The following is a 26552-nucleotide window of genomic DNA, read 5'->3' as shown; positions in this document are numbered from 1 at the left end:
GAGACCAGAGATATATAGACCAGAGAGAGAGACCAGAGAGAGAGACCAGAGAGAGACCAGAGAGAGAGAGACCAGAGAGAGAGAGAGACCAGAGAGAGAGAGAGACCAGAGAGAGAGAGACCAGAGAGAGAGAGACCAGAGAGACCAGAGAGAAGAGAGACCAGAGAGAAAGAGAGACACCAGAGAGAAGAGACCAGAGAGACACCAGAGAGAGAGAGAGAGACCAGAGAGACCAGAGAGAGAGACCAGAGAGAGACCAGAGAAAGAGACACACCAGAGAGAAAGAGACACACCAGAGAGAGACCAGAGAGACACCAGAGACACCAGAGAGAGACCAGAGAGAGACCAGAGAGAGAGACCAGAGAGAGACAGAGAGACCAGAGAGAGAGAGAGACCAGAGAGAGAGAGAGAGAGAGAGACCAGAGAGAGAGAGACCAGAGAGAGAGAGAGAGACCAGAGAGAGAGAGAGACCAGAGAGAGAGAGACCAGAGAGAGAGAGAGAGAGAGAGACCAGAGAGACCAGAGAGAGAGACCAGAGAGAGAGACCAGATAGAGAGAGAGAGACCAGAGAGAGAGAGAGACCAGAGAGAGAGACCAGAGAGAGAGAGACCAGAGATCAGACCAGATAGAGAGAGACCAGAGAGAGAGAGAGAGAGAGAGACCAGAGAGAGACCAGAGAGAGAGAGAGAGACCAGAGAGAGAGAGAGACCAGAGAGAGAGAGACCAGAGAGAGAGAGAGACCAGAGAGAGACCAGAGAGAGAGAGAGACCAGAGAGAGAGAGACCAGAGAGAGAGAGAGACCAGAGAGAGAGACCAGAGAGACAGACCAGAGAGAGAGAGACCAGAGAGACAGAGAGAGAGAGAGAGACCAGAGAGACCAGAGAGAGACCAGAGAGAGACCAGAGAGAGAGAGAGAGAGAGAGAGACCAGAGAGAGAGAGACCAGAGAGAGAGAGAGACCAGAGAGAGAGAGAGACCAGAGAGAGAGAGACCAGAGAGAGAGAGAGAGAGACCAGAGAGAGACAGACCAGAGAGAGACCAGAGAGAGAGACCAGAGAGAGAGAGACCAGAGAGAGACCAGACCAGAGAGAGACCAGAGAGAGAGACCAGAGAGAGAGACCAGAGAGACCAGAGAGAGAGACCAGAGAGAGAGACCAGAGAGAGACCAGAGAGAAAGAGAGAGACCAGAGAGAGAGAGACCAGAGAGAGACCACCAGAGAGAGACACCAGAGAGAGACCAGAGAGAGACCAGAGAGAGAGAGACACACCAGAGAGAGAGACACACCAGAGAGAGAGAGAGAGACACCAGAGAGAGAGAGAGAGAGAGAGAGAGACACACCAGAGAGAGAGAGACCAGAGAGAGACCAGACCAGAGAGAGAGAGACAGAGAGAGAGAGAGAGACCAGAGAGACAGAGAGAGAGAGAGACACACCAGAGAGAGAGAGAGAGAGACCAGAGAGAGAGAGAGAGAGACACACCAGAGAGAGAGACACATCAGAGAGACACACCAGAGAGAGAGAGAGAGAGAGAGACCAGAGAGAGAGAGAGACACCAGAGAGAGAGACACCAGAGAGAGAGAGAGACACACACCAGAGAGAGAGAGATACACATCAGAGAGAGAGAGAGAGATAGAGAGAGAGAGACAGACCAGAGAGAGAGAGAGAGACACACCAGAGAGAGAGAGAGAGAGAGAGAGAGACACACCAGAGAGAGAGAGAGACACACCAGAGAGAGAGAGAGAGAGACACACCAGAGAGAGAGAGACACACACCAGAGAGAGAGAGAGAGAGAGACAGACACCAGAGAGAGAGAGAGAGACAGACAGACACCAGAGAGAGAGACCAGAGAGAGAGACGACCAGAGAGAGAGAGCGACCAGAGAGAGCGCGACCAGAGAGAGAGCGAGACAAAGAGAGAGACCAGAGAGCGACCAGAGAGAGACCAGAGAGAGAGAGAGACCAGAGAGAGAGCGACCAGAGAGCGACCAGAGAGAGAGAGAGACCAGAGAGAGACACCAGAGAGAGAGAGAGACCAGAGAGAGACACCAGAGAGAGAGAGAGACACCAGAGAGAGAGACACCAGAGAGACACCAGAGAGAGAGAGAGAGAGAGAGACAGAGAGAGAGAGACACCAGAGAGAGAGAGAGAGACAGAGAGAGAGAGAGAGATACCAGACAGACAGAGAGAGAGACAGAGAGAGAGAGACCAGAGAGAGAGAGAGACACCAGAGAGAGAGAGAGACACCAGAGAGAGAGAGACCAGAGAGAGAGAGACAGAGAGAGAGAGAGAGAGAGAGACCAGAGAGAGAGAGAGACACCAGAGAGAGAGAGAGACACCAGAGAGAGAGACAGACACCAGAGAGAGAGACACCAGAGAGAGAGACACCAGAGAGAGAGCGACACCAGAGAGAGAGAGAGAGCGACCAGAGAGAGAGAGAGAGCGACCAGAGAGAGAGAGAGCGACCAGAGAGAGAGAGCGACCAGAGAGAGAGAGAGCGACCAGAGAGAGAGAGCGACCAGAGAGAGAGAGAGCACCAGAGAGAGAGAGAGCGACCAGAGAGAGAGAGAGAGACCAGAGAGAGAGAGAGAGAGCGACCAGAGAGAGAGAGAGCGACCAGAGAGAGAGAGAGCGACCAGAGAGAGAGAGACCAGAGAGAGAGCGACCAGAGAGAGAGACCAGAGAGAGAGAGAGCGACCAGAGAGAGAGAGACCAGAGAGAGAGAGAGACCAGAGAGAGACGACCAGAGAGAGAGACCAGAGAGAGAGAGTTTCGACCAGAGAGAGCAGACCAGAGAGAGCGACCAGAGAGAGAGCGACCAGAGAGAGAGACCAGAGAGAGAGAGAGAGACCAGAGAGAGAGAGAGACCAGAGAGAGAGAGAGAGAGAGAGACAGACACCAGAACAGAGAGAGAGAGAGAGAGCGACCAGAGAGAGAGAGACCAGAGACCAGAGAGAGAGAGAGAGACAGACACCATATAGAGAGAGAGAGAGAGAGAGAGAGACCATTAGAGAGAGAGACCAGAGAGAGATAGATTACCTGAGAGAGAGAGAGAGAGAGAGAGAGACACCAGAGAGAGAGAGAGAGAGAGACACCAGAGAGACCAGAGAGAGAGAGACCAGAGAGAGAGAGAGAGAGACCAGAGAGAGAAGCGACCAGAGAGAGAGAGACCAGAGAGAGAGACCAGAGAGAGACCAGAGAGAGAGCGACCAGAGAGAGAGCGACCAGAGAGAGAGAGACCAGAGAGAGAGACCAGAGAGAGAGACCAGAGAGAGAGCCACCAGAGAGAGCGACCAGAGAGAGAGACCAGAGAGAGAGAGACCAGAGAGACCAGAGAGACCAGAGAGAGAGAGAGAGAGCGACCAGAGAGAGAGCGACCAGAGAGAGAGAGAGCGACCAGAGAGAGAGAGAGACCAGAGAGAGAGAGACCAGAGAGAGAGAGACCAGAGAGAGAGAGACCAGAGAGAGAGAGAGAGAGACCAGAGAGAGAGAGAGAGAGAGAGAGACACTAGAGAGAGAGAGAGAGACACCAGAGAGAGAGAGAGAGAGAGAGACACCAGAGAGAGAGAGAGAGAGAGAGAGAGAGAGAGAGAGAGAGAGACACAGAGAGAGAGAGAGACCAGAGAGAGAGAGAGAGAGAGAGAGAGAGAGAGAGAGACACCAGAGAGACCAGAGAGAGACACCAGAGAGAGAGAGAGAGAGAGAGACCACCAGAGAGACAGAGAGAGAGAGAGAGACCAGAGAGAGAGAGAGAGACCAGAGAGAGAGAGAGAGAGACACCAGAGAGAGAGACCAGAGAGAGACCAGAGTATAGAGAGAGAGACAGAGAGAGAGAGAGAGAGTCAGACCAGAGAGAGAGAGAGACAGACACCAGAGAGAGAGAGAGAGAGACCAGAGAGAGAGCGCGACCAGAGAGAGAGCGACCAGAGAGAGAGAGCGACCAGAGAGAGAGAGACAGACACCAGAGAGAGAGAGAGAGAGAGACAGAGAGAGAGAGAGAGACCAGAGAGAGACCAGAGAGAGAGAGACCAGAGAGAGACCAGAGAGAGAGACCAGAGAGAGAGAGAGACCAGAGAGAGAGAGAGAGAGACCAGAGAGAGAGAGAGAGACCAGAGAGAGAGAGACCAGAGAGAGAGACACAGAGAGAGAGAGAGACCACCAGAGAGAGAGAGAGAGACCAGAGAGAGAGAGAGAGAGACCAGAGAGAGAGAGAGAGAGACCAGAGAGAGAGAGAGAGAGACCAGAGAGAGAGAGAGACCAGAGAGAGAGAGAGACCAGAGAGAGAGAGACCAGAGAGCGAGAGAGAGAGAGAGACCAGAGAGAGAGAGACCAGAGAGCGAGAGAGAGACCAGAGAGAGAGAGAGAGAGACCAGAGAGCGAGAGAGAGAGACCAGAGAGAGAGAGAGAGACCAGAGAGCGAGAGAGAGAGACCAGAGAGCGAGAGAGAGAGACCAGAGAGAGAGAGAGAGACCAGAGAGAGAGAGAGAGACCAGAGAGCGAGAGAGAGAGACCAGAGAGAGAGAGAGACCAGAGAGAGAGAGACCAGAGAGACCAGAGAGAGAGACCAGAGAGAGAGAGAGAGACCAGAGAGCGAGAGAGACCAGAGAGACCAGAGAGACCAGAGAGAGAGACCAGAGAGAGACCAGAGAGAGAGAGAGACCAGAGAGAGAGAGAGACCAGAGAGAGAGAGACCAGAGAGAGAGAGAGACCAGAGAGAGAGACCGACAGACCAGAGAGAGAGAGAGACCAGAGAGACCAGAGAGAGAGACCAGAGAGAGAGAGACCAGAGCCAGACAGACAGACAGAGCGAGCCAGACAGACCGAGACAGACCGAGAGACCAGAGAGAGAGAGAGACCAGAGAGAGAGAGACCAGAGCCAGACAGACAGACAGAGCGAGCCAGACAGAGAGCGAGCCAGACAGACAGACAGAGCGAGCCAGACAGACAGAGCGAGCGAGCAAGCCAGACAGAAAGAGCAGCGAGCAAGCCAGACAGAGCGAGCGAGCAAGCCAGACAGAGCAGAGCGAGCCAGACAGAAAGAGCAAGCGAGCCAGACAGACAGAGCGAGCAGAGCAGAGCCAGAGAGCCAGACAGAGCGAGCCAGACAGGAGCGAGCCAGACAGACAGAGAGAGCCAGACAGACAGAGCGAGCCAGACAGACAGACAGACACAGACAGAGCGAGCCAGACAGAGCGAGCCAGACAGACAGAGCGAGCCAGACAGACAGAGCGAGCCAGACAGACAGACAGACAGAGCGAGCCAGACAGACAGAGACAGAGCGAGACAGACAGAGACAGAGCGAGACAGACAGAGCGAGACAGACAGACAGAGCGAGACAGAGCGAGAGACAGACAGAGCGAGACAGACAGACAGAGCGAGACAGACAGACAGACAGAGCGAGATAGACAGAGCGAGACAGACAGACAGACAGAGCGAGACAGACAGACAGACAGACAGACACAGAGCAGAGACAGACAGACAGAGCGAGACAGACAGACAGAGCGAGACAGACAGACAGAGCGAGACAGACAGACAGAGCGAGACAGACAGACAGAGCGAGACAGACAGACAGAGCGAGACAGACAGACAGAGCGAGACAGACAGACAGAGCGAGACAGACAGACAGAGCGAGACAGACAGACAGAGCGAGACAGACAGACAGAGCGAGACAGACAGAGCGAGACAGACAGAGCGAGACAGACAGACAGAGCGAGACAGACAGACAGAGCGAGACAGACAGACAGAGCGAGACAGACAGAGAGACAGACAGACAGAGAGACAGACAGACAGAGAGACAGACAGACAGAGGACAAAGGGATCGGTGGCCAAGAGGAGAGGGGCCAGGGTGAGAAGGGCCAGAGAGATGGGGGGGACTGGGGACAAGGAGAGAGGGGACATGGGGATCAGAGACAGGGAGAGAGGGGCAGTGTAGGTCTCTGGGGGTTAGGAGTCAGGAGTACCTGTTTTGGGCTGTGTAGGTCTCTGGGGGTTTAGGGGTCAGGAGTACCTGTTCTTGGCAGTGTAGGTCTCCGGGAGTTAGGGGTCAGGAGTACCTGATCTGGGCAGTGTAGGTCTCTGGGGGTTAGGGGTCAGGAGTACCTGTTCTGGGCAGTGAAAGTTTCTCTCTGAGGGTGCAGCCCGCTGTAGACGACCCTGATGAGGTCATGATGACTCAGAGCTCCCTCGGTCAGACCCATGGAGCCCAGACTGGAGGGCTGGAAAGGAAGCCACACACATCAACAACTAACAGCAACTAACTAACCATTTAGCAGAGGAGACCATTACATTCTGACACACAGCATTATTTACCTGATGAAAACATGAGACCATTGCAGTCTGACACAGTCTGCCCAGAATGTTTATTTTTATGCAACAACTAAAAAAACTTCCTAGGCCAATGACAAGCATACCTATAACAAGATGTAGCCACTGCAGAAATTAAATTGGAAGTATATATGGAGACTGTTTAATGCCCAAAATGATGGGGTTAAATCCACTCTTCTGGGAAGGCTTTACAGTCGAAGTTGGAACATTGCTGCAGGGACTTGCTTCCATTCAGCCACAAGAGCATTAGTGAGGTCGGGCACTGATGTTGGGCGATTAGGCCTGGCTCGCAGTCGGCGTTCCAATTCATCCCAAAGGTGTCAGATGCAGTAGAGGTCAACCGGGTTCTGTGCGGCCAATCAAGTTCTTCCACACCAATCTCGACAAACCATTTCTGTATGGACCTCGCTTTGTGCGGGGGAATTGTCATGCTGAAACAGGAAAGAGACTTCCCAAAACTGTTGCTACAAATTTGGAAGCACAGAATCGTCTAGAATGTCATTGTATGCTGTTGCATTAAGATTTCCCTTCACTGGAACTAAGAGGCCTAGCCAGAAACATGAAAAAAAGCCCCAGACCATTTTTCCTATTCCACCAAACTTTAGTCAGTACTATGCATTGGGGCAGGTAACGTTATCCTGGCATCCACTGAACCCGGATTATTCCGTCAGACTGCCAGATAGTGTAGCCTGATTCATGACTCCAGAGAACACGTTTCCACTGCTCCAGAGTCCAATGGCAGCGAGCTTTACACCACTCCACCCGATGCTTGGCATTGCGTATGGTGATCTTAAACTTGCTTCAAGGAGAGGGACTCTAACCTGGAAGCTTAAAAGAAATCCCGCTATGCCCTCAGACAAACCATCAAACAGGCAAAGCTTCGACTAAGATCAAATCGGACTACACCGGCTCCGCTCATCAGTTGTGGCAGGGCTTGCAAACCATTACAGACCACAAAGGGAAGCACAGCCGAGAGCTGCCCAGTGACACCAGACGAGCAAAATAACTTCTATGCTCGCGTCGAGGCAAATAACACTGAAACATTCATGAGAGCATCAGCTGTTCCGGACGACTGTGTGATCACGCTCTCCATAGCCGATGTGAGTAAGACCTTTAAACAGGTCAGCATTCACAAGGCTGCTGGGACAGACAGATTACCAGGACATGTACTCCGAGCATGCGCTGACCAACTGGAAAGTGTCTTCACTGACATTTTCAACCTCTCCCTGTCCGAGTCTGTAATACCAACATTTTCAAGCAGACCACCATAGTCCATGTGACCAAATACACTAAGGTAACCTGCCTAAATGACAATCGACCCGTAGCAGTCACGTCTGTAGCCATGAAATGCTTTGAAAGGCTGGTCATGGCTCACATCAACACCATTATCCCAGAAACCCTAGACCCACTCCTACTTGCATACCGTCCAAACAGATCCACAGATGCAATCTCTTCTGCACTCTACATTGCTCTTTCCCACCTGGACAAAAGGAATACCTATGTGAGAATGTTATTCATTGACAACAGCTCAGCGTTCAACACCATAGTGCCCACAAACCTCATCACTAAGCTAAGGATCCTGGGACTAAACACCTCCCTCTGCAAATGGATCCTGGACTTCCTGACGGGCCACACCCAGGTGGTAAGGGTAGGTAACACATCCGCGACACTGAGCCTCAACACCGGGGCCCCTCTGGGGTGTGTGCTCAGTCCACACCTGTACTCCCTGTTCACTTATGACTGCATGGCCAGGCAAGACTCCTACACAATCATTAAGTTTGCTGATGACACAACACTGGTAGGCCTGATCACCAACAACGAAGAAACAACCTATAGGGAAGTGGTCACAGATCTGGCCGTGTGGTGCCAGGATAACAACCTCTCCCTCAACGTGATCAAGACAAAGGAGATGATTGTGGACTACAGGAAAAGGAGGACGGAGCACACCCCCATTCTCTTCAACGGGGCTGTAGTGGAGCAGGTTGAGAGCTTCAAGTTCCTTGGTGTCCACATCACCAACAAACTAACATGGTCCAAGCACACCAAGACAGTTGTGAAGAGGGCACGACAAAACCCATTCCCCCTTAGGAGACTGAAAAGATTTGGCCTGGGTCCTCAGATCCTAAAAAGGTTCTACAGCTGCACCATCGAGAACATCCTGACGGGTTGCATCACTGCCTGTTATGGCAACAGCTCAGCCTCCAACCGCAAGGTACTACAGAGGGTAGTGCATACGGACCAGTACAACACCGGGGTCAAGTTTCCTGCCATCCAGGACCTCTATATGAGGCGGTGTCAGAGAAAGGCCTAAAAATTGTCAAAGACTCCAGCCACGCTAGCCATAGACTGTTCTCTCTGCTACCGCACCGTGAGTGGTACCGGAGCACCAAGTCTGTGTCCAAGAGGCCATAAGACTCAGCCAATCTAATTGCATTGCCCCCCCCAACCCCTCTTCTATGCTGCTGCTACTCTTATCATCTATGCATAGTCACTTTAATAACTCTACCCACATGTACATAATACCTCAATTACCTTGAGACCGGTGCCCCCGCACATTGACTCTGTACTGGTACACCCTGTATATAGCCTCCACATTGACTCTGTACCGGTACCCCCTGTATACAGCCTCCACATTGACTCTGTACCAGTACACCCTGTATATAGCCTCCACATTGACTCTGTACTGGTACACCCTGTATATAGCCCCGCTGTTGTTATTTACTGCTGCTCTTTAAGTATTTCTTATCTCTTATTTTCTTAAAACTGCATTGGTGGTTAAGGCCTTGTAAGCATTTCACTTTAAGGTCTCCTGTTGTATTCAGTTCATGTGACAAATACAATTTGATTTGATTTCTCTTGCACTCTGCAAACTCCCGCCAGTGAAAAGCTTTGTTCTCATGTTGAAATGTTCGCTGTTGCTTTCACACATTTAAATGCATATGTAGTAAATCTATATTCCATCTAATCCTGCAATAATAAACTCAGCAAAAAAAACACCAAAAGAAAGATGCCCAGGGTCCCTGCTCATCTGCGTGAACGTGCCTTAGGCATGCTGCAAGGAGGCATTAGGACTGCAGATGTGGCCAGAGCAATAAATTACAATGTCCGTACTGTGAGACTGTAAGACAGCACTACAGGGAGACAGGACGGACAGCTGATCGTCCTCGCAGTGGCAGACCACGTGTAACACCTGCACAGGATCGGGACATCCGAACATCACACCTGTGTGACAGGTACAGGATGGCAACAACAACTGCCTGAGTTACACCAGGAATGCACAATCCCTCAATCAGTGCTCAGACTGTCCGCAATAGGCTGAGAGAGGCTGGAATGAGGGCATGTAGGCCTGTTGTAAGGCAGGTCCTCACCAGACATCACTGACAACAACGTTGCCCATGGGCACAAACTCACTGTCACTGGACCAGACAGGACTGGCAAAAAGTGCTCTTCACTGATGAGTCGCGGTTTGTCTCATCAGGGGTGATGGTCGGATTCGCGTTTATCGTCAAAGGAATGAACATTACACTGTGGCCTGTACTCTGGAGCGGGATCGATTTGGAGGTGGAGGGTCCGTCATGGTCTGAGGCGGAGTGTCACAGCATCATCGGACTGAGCTTGACATCATTGCAGGCAATCTCAACGCTGTGTATTACAGGGAAGATATCCTCCTCCCTCATGTGGTACCCTTCCTGCAGGCTCATCATGACATGACCCTCCAGCATGACAATGCCACCAGCCATACTGCTCATTCTGTGCATGATTTCCTACAAGACAGAAATGTCAGTGTTCTGCCATAGCCAGCGAAGAGCCCGGATCCCAATCCCATTGAGCACGTCTGGGACCTGTTGGATCGGAGGGTGAGGGCTAGGGCCATTCCCCCCAGAAATGTCCGGGAACTTACAGGCGCCTTGGTGGAAGAGTGGGGTAACATCTCACAGCAAGAACTGGCAAATCTAGTGCAGTCCATGAGGAGATGCACTGCAGTACTTAATGCAGCTGGTGGCCACACCAGATACTGACTGTTCCTTTTAACACCCCCTTTGTTCAGGGACACATTCAATTTCTGTTAGTCACATGTCTGTGGAACTTGTTCAGTTTATGTCTCAGTTGTTGAATCTTGTTATGTTCCTACAAATATTTACACATGTTAAGTTTGCTGAAAATAAACACAGTTGACAGTGAGAGGATGTTTCTTTTTTTGCTGAGTTTAGCTAGCGCTTCATGTTTGAAACAAGACATTTTCATTCATCATTTCTTACCCGCTGAGTGGGTGCCATGTTTATTGTACTTGTACAATGTATCGTTTCCTTTGTTCATATTTCCTGGGTTATGTCAGAGTTCCGTGTTTCTGTCAGTCTGCTTGTGTACTAGGAGAGAATGCCTCAACGCACGTAGAAATAGGCCCCATATGAGACTACACGCCACAGCACTGCAGTAAGGATAGGCAGCCTTTAAATAGGAACATTGGCCTGGGCTGAACTGGCACACTGTACTGTAGAATAGAGCTCTCCTCTGAGGTGATGCAGAGCCAGAGACACTCAGTCATTGTGGCAGTGAGCAGAGACCTCCTTTCAGTGAACTGGTTTCTGGTATCAGGGGGAGAAAGCAGAGAGGGAATTCATTCTGGATGAGACTAGTAGTGTATGGAGGATATGCTAGTCCAGCATGCTGTGGGGTAATACTGATGTCACGTAGAGCGCTGCCTACTGTTGAATGGGGAGGGCGCTTAGGGGTCGGCAGGGAGAGCAGGCTTTTATTAAGGAACTCAGTCCGGCTTTAGACTCTAAAGTTGGAATAGCAGAATTCACAAAGTGACATTTCTAAATTGGGTAGTACATCATCAGTTCCTCTTGTCATGTCAGTCACTGCAGACCTTAGAGAGATATTTATAACTAGCCGGAAATGTCCTAATTAACTAGCCCATGTCAGCTAACGTTTAGCCCATAGAGTTAGAGTTATCAGAGTTATCAATCAAATATCACACGAAAACACATTAGACATGGTACAATGTGTATAATTGCAAGAAAATAAGCTTTAAACCTGCTAAATGTTTTCTCCACCAACCAGAGTGGTATGAACAGTTTGTGCCATAGAAACAGACGTAGCGGGTGCCAGCAGAGGAACTGTAATGTTCCCCAATGCTGGAAAGGGAGCCTGAGTAAAAAGGGTTTCATTTCTTTTTTGTTACTTTTTACCTCCAATTTCATGATATCCAATTGGTAGTTACAGTCTTGTCCCATCGCTGCAACTCCCGTACGGACTCAGGAGAGGCGAAGGTCGAGAGCCATGCATCCTTCGAAATACGACCCTGCCAAGCCGCACCATGTGTCGAGGAAACACCGTACAGCTGGTGACCGTGTCAGCGCACACGGATTCGTTAAAGCTTGCCAAACCCTTATCTTACCCGGATGACGCTGGGCAAATTGTGCACTGCCACAACGCCCTACTGTTGACCAGGGCCCACAACGCCCTACTGTTGACCAGGGTCCACAGTGCTCTACAGAGGGAACAGGGTAGTGCTCTACAGGGGGAACAGGGTAGTGCTCTACAGAGGGAACAGGGTAGTGCTCTACAGAGGGAACAGGGGGAACAGGGTAGTGCTCTACAGAGGGAACAGGGAACAGGGCAGTGCTCAGAGGGAACAGGGTAGTGACACAGGGAACAGTAGTGCTCTACAGAGGAACAGGGAACAGAGGGAACAGGGTAGTGCTCTACAGAGGGAACAGGGTAGTGCTCTACAGAGGGAACAGGGTAGTGCTCTACAGAGTGAACAGGGTAGTGCTCTACAGAGGGAACAGGGTAGTGCTCTACAGAGTGAACAGGGTAGTGCTCTACAGAGTGAACAGGGTAGTGCTCTACAGAGTGAACAGGGTAGTGCTCTACAGAGGAACAGGGAACAGGGTAGTGCTCTACAGAGGGAACAGGGTAGTGCTCTACAGAGGGAACAGGGTAGTGCTCTACAGGGGGAACAGGGTAGTGCTCTGAACAGGGTAGTGCTCTACAGAGTGAACAGGGTAGTGCTCTACAGAGGGAACAGGGTAGTGCTCTACAGAGGAACAGGGTAGTGCTCTACAGAGTGAACAGGGTAGTGCTCTACAGAGTGAACAGGGTAGTGCTCTACAGAGTGAACAGGGTAGTGCTCTACAGGGGGAACAGGGTAGTGCTCTACAGGGGGAACAGGGTAGTGCTCTACAGAGGGAACAGGGTAGTGCTCTACAGAGGGAACAGGGTAGTGCTCTACAGAGGGAACAGGGTAGTGCTCTACAGAGGGAATAGGGTGCCATTAGACTGAGTGGTTAATGTAATACACCAGACCATAAACACTTCCATTTGGCCTGGTAGAAAGCATCGCTCTCTCCATTCAATAGTAGCTAACAGATTGGTGTGTTCCTGTAAACACCTCCTGGCTAATCAAATCAAATGTATTTATAAAGCCCTTCTTACATCAGCTGGTATCTCAAAGTGCTGTACAGAAACCCAGCCTAAAACCCCAAACAGCAAGCAATGCAGGTGTAGAAGTACGGTGGCTAGGAAAATGAGCACAGTTCATTGATTCTCTAAAGGGTTGACCGACCGCAGAGCAGAGCAGAAAGATAAACCACCGTTACCCCTAGAGGTGAACAATGAGAGCTAGATAAACCACCATTACCCCTAGAGGTGAACAATGAGAGCTACATAAACCACCATTACCCCTAGAGGTGAACAATGAGAGCTACATAAACCACCGTTACCCCTAGAGGTGAACAATGAGAGCTAGATAAACCACCGTTACCCCTAGAGGTGAACCACCGTTACCCCTAGAGTGAGAATAACATCACAGAGCCTCCATTCTTCACCCTCCAGACGGTCAGATAATAAGCCTGTCTTACAGCCAGGAGAGATGGGTGAAGGCGATTAATGTCTCAAATGACCCAATATTCCCTATATAGTGTACTGGAATACGGTACCCTGTGGGATGTGCCCACAGAGGATGGACAGAGGGCAACAAAACACACATAGAAAAGCCGTTTAATTTTCATAGGTGCAGTGAAATGTGTTGTTTTCCAGAGTCAGGCTTAGTAGTACAGTGCCCCTGGAGCATATCAGCACATTTCTCAAAGGCACAGACAGAATTTTCACCTTGTCGGCTCGGGCATTCGAACCAGCGACCTTTCGGTTACTGGCCCAACACTAAACGCTAGGCTACCAGTCTTACCTCGTGATACACAGAGGGCTTGGACAGGGAGGGGATGGTGAACGACAGGAGCTTGCTGTTCCCATCTTTGTCCACAATCTCCTGAAAAAACAGAGCGAGAAAGTAATGTTGGAGAGCTTTTTGGCCGGGTTGGTTAGTTTGAACAGTCTGGTTGATAGTGCGTGTGTGTGTGCGTGCGCGTGTGAATAAACGGGTTAGCTGAGAACGTCAGGAAAACGATGAGCACGCTTCAACGGGGCCAAAGGCCGTGTGTTGTGATTCTGGACGGCCAGACCTTTATTTAACGAGGCAAGTCAGTTAAGAACAAATTCTTATTTTCAATGACGGCCTAGGAACAGTGGGTTAACTGCCTGTTCAGGGGCAGAACGACAGATTTGTACCTTGTCAGCTCGGGGATTTGAACTTGCTACCTTCCGGTTCCTAGACCAACACTCTTACCACTAGGCTACCCTGCAGAGGTCAACGAAACAAGCTCTTCAATGCAGAGGTCGAAACAAGCTCTTCAATGCAGAGGTCAACGAAACAAGCTCTTCAATGCAGAGGTCAACGAAAAAAAGCTTATTTGGCTGGGTAGGTTGATTTTAACAGTCTGGTGGGCAGTGTTTGGGTGTGCTTTGAGAGTAAGCTTAGTGACCTCTGCTCTGTGTCGTAATGGACTGCATGCCCTTAGTTTCTCCTATCCTCTGTCCATCCTCTGGGAGAGTTACTCACTGGGTCTGTCTGTACCCCAACACTAATCCTTCATGAGATCAGCACTGTGAATGCCAACCAGGGCATTCACTAATGTGCTAACCATGCTATTGCTAACCATGCTATTTGCTTATCATGAAAATTGCTTATGAAAATTGCTTATGAAAATTGCTTATGAAAATTGCTTATCGTGCTAACCATACCCTTCACAGCTGTGATAATGCTAACCCTGCTACCATGCTAACCATGTCCTTGAATGCTATGCTAATTGCTAACCATGCCCTTCACTGCCTGACTGCCTGCCCAGAGCCAAGTTCTCTCTGTATATCCAATGTCTGTCCGAAGACAGCCGTGCTGTGTAACTGATGAGAGTAGTCTACAGCCATGGTAGATGAGAGAAGACAGAGGATCGTAAATTATGCATCACACACAAAAAGACGGAGCCCTCTACAACGATATCTGCAGCAGTTACTAGATAGACCCAGGGATCTGACCTTTCCACAGGTCCTGACAAAGCTTTAGTAGCCTCTTCCAGTAACGACAGCAGACCTTCATCTGACCTTCAGCACCAGCTGTCCAAGCCTCTTCCATAGAGACTAAAGCCCTATCCCACCCCTAACATCCAGCCTCTTCCATAGAGACTAAAGCCCTATCCCACCCCTAACATCCAGCCTCTTCCATAGAGACTAAATACCTATCCCACCCCTAACATCCAGCATCTTCCATAGAGACTAAAGCCCTATCCCACCCCTAACATACTTCCTCCCCAAGAGACTAAAGCCCAGCCCACCCGTAACATCCAGCTGATTCCATAGAGACTAAAGCCCTATCCCACCGCTAACATCCAGACTCTTCCATAGAGACTAAAGCCCTATCCCACCGCTAACATCCAGACTCTTCCATAGAGACTAAAGCCCTATCCCACGCCTAACATCCAGCCTATTCCATAGAGACTAAAGCCCTATCCCACCCTAACATCCAGCCTATTCCATAGAGACTAAAGCCCTATCCCACCCTAACATTCAGCCTATTCCAGAGACTAAAGCCCTATCCAGCCTCTTCCATAGAGACTAAAGCCCTATCCCACCCTAACATCCAGCCTATTCCATAGAGACCAAAGCCCTATCCCACCCTAACATCCAGCCTCTTCCAGAGACTAAAGCCCTATCCCACCCTAACATCCAGCCGATTCCATAGAGACTAAAGCCCCATCCCACCCCAAACATCCAGCCTCTTCCATAGAGACTAAAGCCCTATCCCACCCTAACATCCAGCCTATTCCATAGAGACTAAACCCCTATCCCACCCTAACATCCAGCCTATTCCATAGAGACTATAGCCCTATCCAGCCTCTTCCATAGAGACTAAAGCCCTATCCCACCCCTAACATCCAGCCTATTCCGTAGACTAAAGCCCTATCCCACCGCTAACATCCATCCTCTTCCATAGAGACTACAGCCCTATCCCACCCCTAACATCCAGCCTCTTCCATAGAGATTAAATCCCTGTTCCACCCCAAACATACTTCCTCCCCCAGAGACTAAAGCTCTATCCCACCCCAAAATACTGCCTCCCCCAGAGGCTAAATTCCCTATCCCTAAAATCCAGCCTCTTCCAGAGACAAAAGCCCTATCCCACCACTAACATCCAGCCTCTTCCATAGAGACTAAAGCCCTATCCCACCCTAACATCCAGCCTCTTCCATAGAGACTAAAGCCCTATCCCACCCTAACATCCAGACTCTTCCATAGAGACTAAAGCCCTATCCCACCCTAACATCCAGACTCTTCCATAGAGACTAAAGCCCTATCCCACCCTAACATCCAGCCTATTCCATAGAGACTAAAGCCCTATCCCACCCTAACATCCAGCCTATTCCATAGAGACTAAAGCCCTATCCCACCCTAACATTCAGCCTATTCCAGAGACTAAAGCCCTATCCAGCCTCTTCCATAGAGACTAAAGCCCTATCCCACCCTAACATCCAGCCTATTCCATAGAGACCAAAGCCCTATCCCACCCTAACATCCAGCCTCTTCCAGAGACTAAAGCCCTATCCCACCCTAACATCCAGCCGATTCCATAGAGACTAAAGCCCCATCCCACCCCAAACATCCAGCCTCTTCCATAGAGACTAAAGCCCTATCCCACCCTAACATCCAGCCTATTCCATAGAGACTAAACCCCTATCCCACCCTAACATCCAGCCTATTCCATAGAGACTATAGCCCTATCCAGCCTCTTCCATAGAGACTAAAGCCCTATCCCACCCCTAACATCCAGCCTATTCCGTAGACTAAAGCCCTATCCCACCGCTAACATCCATCCTCTTCCATAGAGACTACAGCCCTATCCCACCCCTAACATTCAGCCTCTTCCATAGAGATTAAAGCCCTGTTCCACCCCAAACATAGACCTTTCCCCAGAGACTAAAGCCCTATCCCACCCCTAAAATACTCCAGCCTCCCCAGAGACTAAAGCCCTATCCCACCCCTAACATCCAGCCTCTTCCAGAGACAAAAGCCCTATCCCACCACTAACATCCAGCCTCTTCCATAGAGACTAAAGCCCTATCCCACCCCTAACATCCAACCTCTTCCATAGAGACTAAAGCCCTATCCCACCGCTAACATCCAGCCTCTTCCATAGAGACTAAAGCCCTATCCCACCCCTAACATCCAGCCTATTCCATAGAGACTAAAGCCCTATCCCACCCTAACATCCAGCCTCTTCCATAGAGACTAAAGCCCTATCCCACCCCTAACATCCAGCCTCTTCCATAGAGACTAAAGCCCTCCAGCCTCTTCCACCCTAACATCCAGCCTATTCCATAGAGACTAAAGCCCTATCCCACCCCTAACATCCAGCCTCTTCCAGAGACTAAAGCCCTATCCCACCCTAACATCCAGCCGATTCCATAGAGACTAAAGCCCTATCCCACCCCTAACATCCAGCCTGATTCCATAGAGACTAAAGCCCTATCCCACCCCTAACATCCAGCCTCTTCCATAGAGACTAAAGCCCTATCCCACCCTAACATCCAGCCTATTCCATAGAGACTAAAGCCCTATCCAGCCCTTCCAGAGACTAAAGCCCTATCCCACCCCTAACATCCAGCCTATTCCAGAGACTAAAGCCCTATCCAGCTAACATCCAGCCTCTTCCATAGAGACTAAAGCCCTATCCCACCCTAACATCCAGCCTCTTCCATAGAGATTAAATCCCTATCCCACCCCAAACATACTTCCTCCCCAGAGACTAAAGCCCTATCCCACCCCATACTGCCCCTAACATCCAGCCTCTTCCATCCAGAGACTAAAGCCCTATCCCACCCCTAACATCCAGCCTCTTCCATAGAGACTAAAGCCCTATCCCACCCTAACATCCAGCCTCTTCCATAGAGACTAAAGCCCTATAACCCAGCCTATTCCTAACATCCAGCCTCTTCCATAGAGACTAAAGCCCTATCCCACCCCTAACATCCAGCCTCTTCCATAGAGACTAAAGCCCTATCCCACCCTAACATCCAGCCTCTTCCATAGAGACTAAAGCCCTATCCCACCCCTAACATCCAGCCTATTCCATAGAGACTAAAAACCCTAACATCCAGCCTATTCCATAGAGACTAAAGCCCTATCCAGCCTCTTCCAGCCTCTTCCAGAGACTAAAGCCCTATCCCACCCTAACATCCAGCCTATTCCATAGAGACTAAAGCCCTATCCCCCCCTAACATCCAGCCTATTCCATAGAGACTAAAGCCCTATCCCACCCTAACATCCAGCCTATTCCATAGAGACTAAACCCCTATCCCATAACATCCAGCCTATTCCATAGAGACTAAGCCCTATCCAGCCTCTTCCATAGAGACTAAAGCCCTATCCCACCCTAACATCCAGCCTATTCCATAGAGACTAAAGCCCTATCCCACCCTAACATCCAGCCTCTTCCATAGAGACTAAAGCCCTATCCCACCCTAACATCCAGCCTCTTCCATAGAGACTAAAGCCCATCCCACCCCCTAACATCCAGCCTATTCCATAGAGACTAAAGCCTAACATATCCCCATAGAGACCATCCCCCCTAACATCCAGCCTCTTCCATAGAGACTAAAGCCCTATCCCACCCCTAACATCCAGCCTATTCCATAGAGACTAAAGCCCTATCCCACCCCTAACATCCAGCCTCTTCCATAGAGACTAAAGCCCTATAAAGCCCATCCCACCCCTAACATCCAGCCTATTCCATAGAGACTAAAGCCCTATCCCACCCCCATCCATCCATAGAGATTAAAGCCCTATCCACCCTAACATCCAGCCTCTTCCATAGAGACTAAAGCCCTATCCCACCCCTAACATCCAGCCTATTCCATAGAGACTAAAGCCCTATCCCACCCCTAACATCCAGCCTCTTCCATAGAGACTAAAGCCCTATCCCACCCTAACATCCAGCCTCTTCCATAGAGACTAAAGCCCTATCCCACCCCTAACATCCAGCCTCTTCCATAGAGACTAAAGCCCTATCCCACCCTAACATCCAGCCTCTTCCATAGAGACTAAAGCCCTATCCCCACCCTAACATCCAGCTGATTCCATAGAGACTAAAGCCCTATCCCACCCCTAACATCCAGCCTCTTCCATAGAGACTAAAGCCCTATCCCACCCCTAACATCCAGCCTCTTCCATAGAGACCAGAGACTAAAGCCCTATCCCACCCTAACATCCAGCCTCTTCCATAGAGACTAAAGCCCTATCCCACCCCTAACATCCAGCCTCTTCCATAGAGACTAAAGCCCTATCCCACCCCCTAACATCCAGCCTCTTCCATAGAGACTAAAGCCCTATCCCACCCCTAACATCCAGCCTCTTCCATAGAGACTAAAGCCCTATCCCACCCCTAACATCCAGCCTATTCCATAGAGACTAAAGCCCTATCCCACCCCTAACATCCAGCCTATTCCATAGAGACTAAAGCCCATCCCACCCCTAACATCCAGCCTCTTCCATAGAGACTAAAGCCCTATCCCACCCTAACATCCAGCCTCTTCCATAGAGACTAAAGCCCTATCCCACCCCTAACATCCAGCCTCTTCCATAGAGACTAAAGCCCTATCCCACCCCTAACATCCAGCCTATTCCATAGAGACTAAAGCCCTATCCCACCCCTAACATCCAGCCTATTCCATAGAGACTAAAGCCCTATCCCACCCCTAACATCCAGCCTATTCCATAGAGACTAAAGCCCTATCCACCCTAACATCCAGCCTCTTCCATAGAGACTAAAGACTAACATCCAGCCTCTTCCAAAGACTAAAGCCCTATCCCACCCCTAACATCCAGCCTCTTCCATAGAGACTAAAGCCCTATCCCACCCTAACATCCAGCCTATTCCATAGAGACTAAAGCCCTATCCCACCCTAACATCCAGCCGATTCCATAGAGACTAAAGCCCTATCCCACCCCTAACATCCAGCCTCTTCCATAGAGACTAAAGCCCTATCCCACCCCTAACATCCAGCCTCTTCCATAGAGACTAAACCCCTATCCCACCCTAACATCCAGCCTATTCCATAGAGACTAAAGCCCTATCCCACCCTAACAGCCTCTTCCATAGAGACTAAAGCCCTATCCCACCCCTAACATCCAGCCTATTCCATAGAGACTAAAGACTAGCCTCTTCCAAGCCCTATCCCACCCCTAACATCCAGCCTCTTCCATAGAGACTAAAGCCCTATCCCACCCCTAACATCCAGCCTCTTCCATAGAGACTAAAGCCCTATCCCACCCCTAACATACTTCCTCCCCCAGAGACTAAAGCCCATCCCACCTAACATCCAGCTGATTCCATAGAGACTAAAGCCCTATAACTATTCCACCCCTACTAACATCCAGCCTATTCCATAGAGACTAAAGCCCTATCCCACCCCTAACATCCAGCCTCTTCCATAGAGACTAAAGCCCTATCCCACCCCTAACATCCAGCCTATTCCATAGAGACTAAAGCCCTATCCCACCCCTAACATCCAGCCTCTTCCATAGAGACTAAAGCCCTATCCACCCTAAATACTTCCTCCCCCAGAGACTAACATCCAGCCTCTTCCATAGAGACTAAAGCCCTATCCCACCCCTAACATCCAGCCTATTCCATAGAGACTAAAGCCCTATCATAGAGACTAAAGCCCTAACTCACCCCTAACATCCAGCCTCTTCCATAGAGACTAAAGCCCTATCCACCCCTAACATCCAGCCTCTTCCAGAGACTAAAGCCCTATCCCACCCCTAACATCCAGCCTCTTCCATAGAGACTAAAGCCCTCCCACCCCTAAATCCAGCCTCCCTAAATCCCTGTTCAAACACTTCCTCCCCCCACTATTCCCTCCCCCAGAGAGACTAAAAAGCCCATCCACCCACTAACATCCAGCCTCTTCCATAGAGACTAAAGCCCTATCCCACCCCTAACATCCAGCCTATTCCATAGAGACTAAAGCCCTATCCCACCCCTAACATCCAGCCTCTTCCATAGAGACTAAAGCCCTATCCCACCCCTAACATCCAGCCTCTTCCATAGAGACTAAAGCCCTATCCCACCCTAACATCCAGCCTCTTCCATAGAGACTAAAGCCCTATCCCACCCCTAACATCCAGCCTCTTCCATAGAGATTAAATCCCTGTTCCACCCCTAACATACTTCCTCCCCCAGAGACTAAAGCAATATCCCACCCCTAACATCCAGCCTATTCCATAGAGACTAAAGCCCTATCCCACCCCTAACATCCAGCCTATTCCATAGAGCCTAAAGCCCTATCCCACCCCTAACATCCAGCCTCTTCCATAGAGACTAAAGCCCTATCCCCCTAACATCCTGCCTATTCCATAGAGACTAAAGCCCTATCCCACCGCTAACATCCAGCCTATTCCAGAGACTAAAGCCCTATCCCACCCTAACATCCAGCCTATTCCATAGAGCCTAAAGCCCTATCCCACCCTAACATCCAGCCGATTCCATAGAGACTAAAGCCCCATCCCACCCCAAACATCCAGCCTCTTCCATAGAGACTAAAGCCCTATCCCACCCTAACATCCAGCCTATTCCATAGAGACTAAACCCCTATCCCACCCTAACATCCAGCCTATTCCATAGAGACTATAGCCCTATCCAGCCTCTTCCATAGAGACTAAAGCCCTATCCCACCCCTAACATCCAGCCTATTCCGAGACTAAAGCCCTATCCCACCGCTAACATCCATCCTCTTCCATAGACTACAGCCCTATCCCACCCTAACATCCAGCCTCTTCCATAGAGACTAAAGCCCTATCCCACCCCTAACATACTTCCTCCCCCAGAGACTAAAGCCCAGCCCACCTGTAACATCCAGCTGATTCCATAGAGACTAAAGCCCTAACCCACCCCTACCATCCAGCCTATTCCATAGAGACTAAAGCCCTATCCCACCCCTAACATCCAGCCTCTTCCACAGAGACTAAAGCCCTATCCCACCCCTAACATCCAGCCTATTCCATAGAGACTAAAGCCCTATCCCACCCCTAACATCCAGCCTCTTCCATAGAGACTAAAGCCCTATCCCACCCTAACATCCAGCCTATTCCATAGAGACTAAAGCCCTATCCCACCCCTAACATCCAGCCTCTTCCATAGAGATTAAAGCCCTATTCCACCCCTAACATACTTCCTCCCCCAGAGACTAAAGCCCTATCCCACCCTTAACATCCAGCCTCTTCCATAGAGACTAAAGCCCTATCCCACCCTAACATCCAGCCTATTCCATAGAGACTAAAGCCCTATCCCACCCCTAACATCCAGCCTCTTCCATTGAGACTAAAGCCCTATCCCACGCCTAACATCCAGCCTATTCCAGAGACTAAAGCCCTATCCCACCCCTAAAATCCAGCCTCTTCCATAGAGACTAAAGCCCTATCCCACCCCTAACATCCAGCCTATTCCATAGAGACTAAAGCCCTATCCCACCCCTAACATCCAGCCTCTTCCATAGAGATTAAATCCCTGTTCCACCCCAAACATACTTCCTCCCCCAGAGACTAAAGCTCTATCCCACCCCAAAATACTGCCTCCCCCAGAGGCTAAATTCCCTATCCCTAAAATCCAGCCTCTTCCAGAGACAAAAGCCCTATCCCACCACTAACATCCAGCCTCTTCCATAGAGACTAAAGCCCTATCCCACCCCTAGCATCCAACCTCTTCCATAGAGACTAAAGCCCTATCCCACCCCTAACATCCAGCCTCTTCCATAGAGACTAAAGCCCTATCCCACCCCTAACATCCAGCCTCTTCCATAGAGACTAAAGCCCTATCCCACCCCTAACATCCAGCATCTTTCATAGAAAAATGCATCTTTCATCTCCGAACCCCAGCATCTGTACATATGCCTAGCATGAGGGGTAGGGTTATAACTAGGTTAGTTCTGTAGGTTTAGGTAGGTAGTAGTAGTTACCAGGTTGTATATGCCCAGCAGCAAGGCCTCTATGCAGCCGTTGCTCTGGCGGTCCCTGCTGGCAGTGATGCGGAGGTACACCCAGACCAGCTCTGGAAGGAACTGCAGTGTGAAGCGTCTCAGGCGGTCCTCAGAGCTCCGGTACATCTCAAACAGCTGGTGACAGACAGGCTCAAGAAGCTACAGGGATAGAGTAACATAATACAACCATTAGACTCCAGAGTAACATAATACAACCATTAGACTAAAGGGTAATATAATACAACCATTAGACTACAGGGATAGAGTAATATAATACAACCATTAGACTACAGGGTTAAAGTAATATAATACAACCATTAGACTACAGGGTAATATAATACAACCATTAGACTACAGGGATAGAGTAATATAATACAACCATTAGACTACAGGGTTAAAGTAATATAATACAACCATTAGAGTACAGGGTAATATAATACAACCATTAGACTACAGGGATAGAGTAACATAATACAACGATTAGACTACAAGGTAACATAATACAACCATTAGACTACAGGGATAGAGTAACATAATACAACCATTCGACTACAGGGATAGAGTAACATAATACAACCATTAGACTACAGGGTAATAAAATACAACCATTAGACTACAGGGATAGGGTAACATAATACAACCATTGGACTACGAAGTAACATAACACAACCATTAGACTCCAGAGTAACATAATACAACCATTAGACTACAGGGATAGAGTAACATAATACAACCATTAGACTACAGGGATAGGGTAACATAATACAACCATTAGACTACAGGGTAATAAAATACAACCATTAGACTACAGGGATAGGGTAACATAATACAACCATTGGACTACGAAGTAATATAATACAACCATTAGACTCCAGAGTAACATAATACAACCATTAGACTCCAGAGTAACATAACACAACCATTAGACTCCAGAGTAACATAATACAACCATTAGACTACAGGGATAGAGTAATATAATACAACCATTAGACTACAGGGTAATATAATACAACCATTAGACTACAGGGATAGAGTAATATAATACAACCATTAGACTACAAGGTAACATAATAGAACCATTAGACTACAGGGTAATATAATACAACCATTAGACTACAGGGTAACATAATACAACCATTAGACTACAGGGATAGAGTAATATAATACAACCATTAGACTACAGGGTAATATAATACAACCATTAGACTACAGGGTAATATAATACAACCATTAGACTCCAGAGTAACATAATACAACCATTAGACTACAGGGATAGGGTAACATAATACAACCATTAGACTACAGGGTAATATAATACAACCATTAGACTACAAGGTAACATAATGCAACCATTAGACTCCAGGGATAGAGTAATATAATACAACCATTAGACTCCAGGGATAGAGTAATATAATACAACCATTAGACTACAGGGTAATATAATACAACCATTAGACTCCAGAGTAACATAATACAACCATTAGACTACAGGGATAGAGTAACATAATACAACCATTCGACTACAGGGATAGAGTAACATAATACAACCATTAGACTACAGGGATAGGGTAACATAATACAACCATTAGACTACAGGGTAACATAATACAACCATTAGACTACAGGGTAATATAATACAACCATTAGAATACAAGGTAACATAATAGAACCATTAGACTACAGGGTAATATAATACAACCATTAGACTACAAGGTAACATAATAGAACCATTAGACTACAGGGTAATATAATACAACCATTAGACTACAGGGTAACATAATACAACCATTAGACTCCAGGGATAGGGTAATATAATACAACCATTAGACTACAGGGTAATATAATACAACCATTAGACTCCAGAGTAACATAATACAACCATTAGACTACAGGGTAAGATAATACAACCATTAGACTCCAGGGATAGAGTAATATAATACAACCATTAGACTCCAGGGATAGAGTAATATAATACAACCATTAGACTCCAGGGATAGAGTAATATAATACAACCATTAGACTACAAGGTATCATAATACAACCATTAGACTCCAGAGTAATATAATACAACCATTAGACTCCAGGGTAATATAATACAACCATTAGACTACAGGGTAATATAATACAACCATTAGACTACAGGGTAATATAATACAACCATTAGACTCCAGAGTAACATAATACAACCATTAGACTACAGGGATAGAGTAACATAATACAACCATTAGACTACAGGGATTAGAGTAACATAATACAACCATTAGACTCCAGAGTAATATAATACAACCATTAGACTACAGGGTAACATAATACAACCATTAGACTACAGGGTAATATAATACAACCATTAGACTACAGGTAACATAATACAACCATTAGACTCCAGAGTAACATAATACAACCATTAGACTACAGAGTAATATAATACAACCATTAGACTACAGGGTAATATAATACAACCATTAGACTACAGGGTAACATAATACAACCATTAGACTACAGGTAACATAATACAACCATTAGACTCCAGAGTACAACCATTAGACTAGTAACATAATACAACCATTCGACTACAGGGATAGAGTAACATAATACAACCATTAGACTACAGGGATAGGGTAACATAATACAACCATTAGACTACAGGGTAATAAAATACAACCATTAGACTACAGGGATAGGGTAACATAATACAACCATTGGACTACGAAGTAATATAATACAACCATTAGACTCCAGAGTAACATAACACAACCATTAGACTCCAGAGTAACATAATACAACCATTAGACTACAGGGATAGAGTAATATAATACAACCATTAGACTACAGGGTAATATAATACAACCATTAGACTACAGGGATAGAGTAACATAATACAACCATTAGACTCCAGGGATAGGGTAACATAATACAACCATTAGACTCCAGGGATAGGGTAACATAATACAACCATTGGACTACGAAGTAACATAACACAACCATTAGACTCCAGAGTAACATAATACAACCATTAGACTACAGGGATAGAGTAATATAATACAACCATTAGACTACAGGGTAACATAATACAACCATTAGACTACAGGGATAGAGTAATATAATACAACCATTAGACTACAGGGTAATATAATACAACCATTAGACTACAGGGTAATATAATACAACCATTAGAATCCAGAGTAACATAATACAACCATTAGACTACAGGGATAGGGTAACATAATACAACCATTAGACTACAGGGATAGAGTAATATAATACAACCATTAGACTACAGGGTAATATAATACAACCATTAGACTACAGGGTAACATAATACAACCATTAGACTACAGGGTAACATAATACAACCATTAGACTACAGGGTAACATAATACAACCATTAGACTCCAGGGATAGGGTAACATAATACAACCATTAGACTCCAGAGTAACATAATACAACCATTAGACTACAGGGTAACATAATACAACCATTAGACTACAGGGTAACATAATACAACCATTAGACTACAGGGATAGAGTAACATAATACAACCATTAGACTCCAGGGATAGGGTAACATAATACAACCATTAGACTCCAGGGATAGGGTAACATAATACAACCATTAGACTACAGGGTAATATAATACAACCATTAGACTCCAGAGTAACATAACACAACCATTAGACTCCAGAGTAACATAATACAACCATTAGACTACAGGGATAGAGTAATATAATACAACCATTAGACTACAGGGTAATATAATACAACCATTAGACTACAGGGATAGAGTAACATAATACAACCATTAGACTCCAGGGATAGGGTAACATAATACAACCATTAGATTCCAGGGATAGAGTAATATAAT

At 48.0% G+C, this 26552-nt stretch overlaps 1 protein-coding gene across 1 annotated transcript in view; it reads right to left on the bottom strand.

Annotated features, from left to right (window-relative positions):
• LOC112243553 (protein FAM126B-like) overlaps positions 1-26552 on the bottom strand; it is a 202560-nt gene that overhangs the window by 122391 nt on the left and 53617 nt on the right. Inside the window, exons 5-7 of the mRNA XM_042320080.1 lie at positions 22671-22850; positions 13514-13594; positions 6094-6209 (exon numbers count right to left, since the gene is read on the bottom strand). Coding sequence (XP_042176014.1) covers positions 6094-6209; positions 13514-13594; positions 22671-22850 — 377 coding nt within the window. The remainder of the gene's footprint in view (positions 1-6093; positions 6210-13513; positions 13595-22670; positions 22851-26552) is intronic.

The sequence above is a fragment of the Oncorhynchus tshawytscha genome, linkage group LG03 (genome assembly GCF_018296145.1).
Source record: "Oncorhynchus tshawytscha isolate Ot180627B linkage group LG03, Otsh_v2.0, whole genome shotgun sequence".
NCBI classification, from domain to species: domain Eukaryota; kingdom Metazoa; phylum Chordata; class Actinopteri; order Salmoniformes; family Salmonidae; genus Oncorhynchus; species Oncorhynchus tshawytscha.
This window is presented reverse-complemented; position numbering and strand designations above follow the sequence as displayed.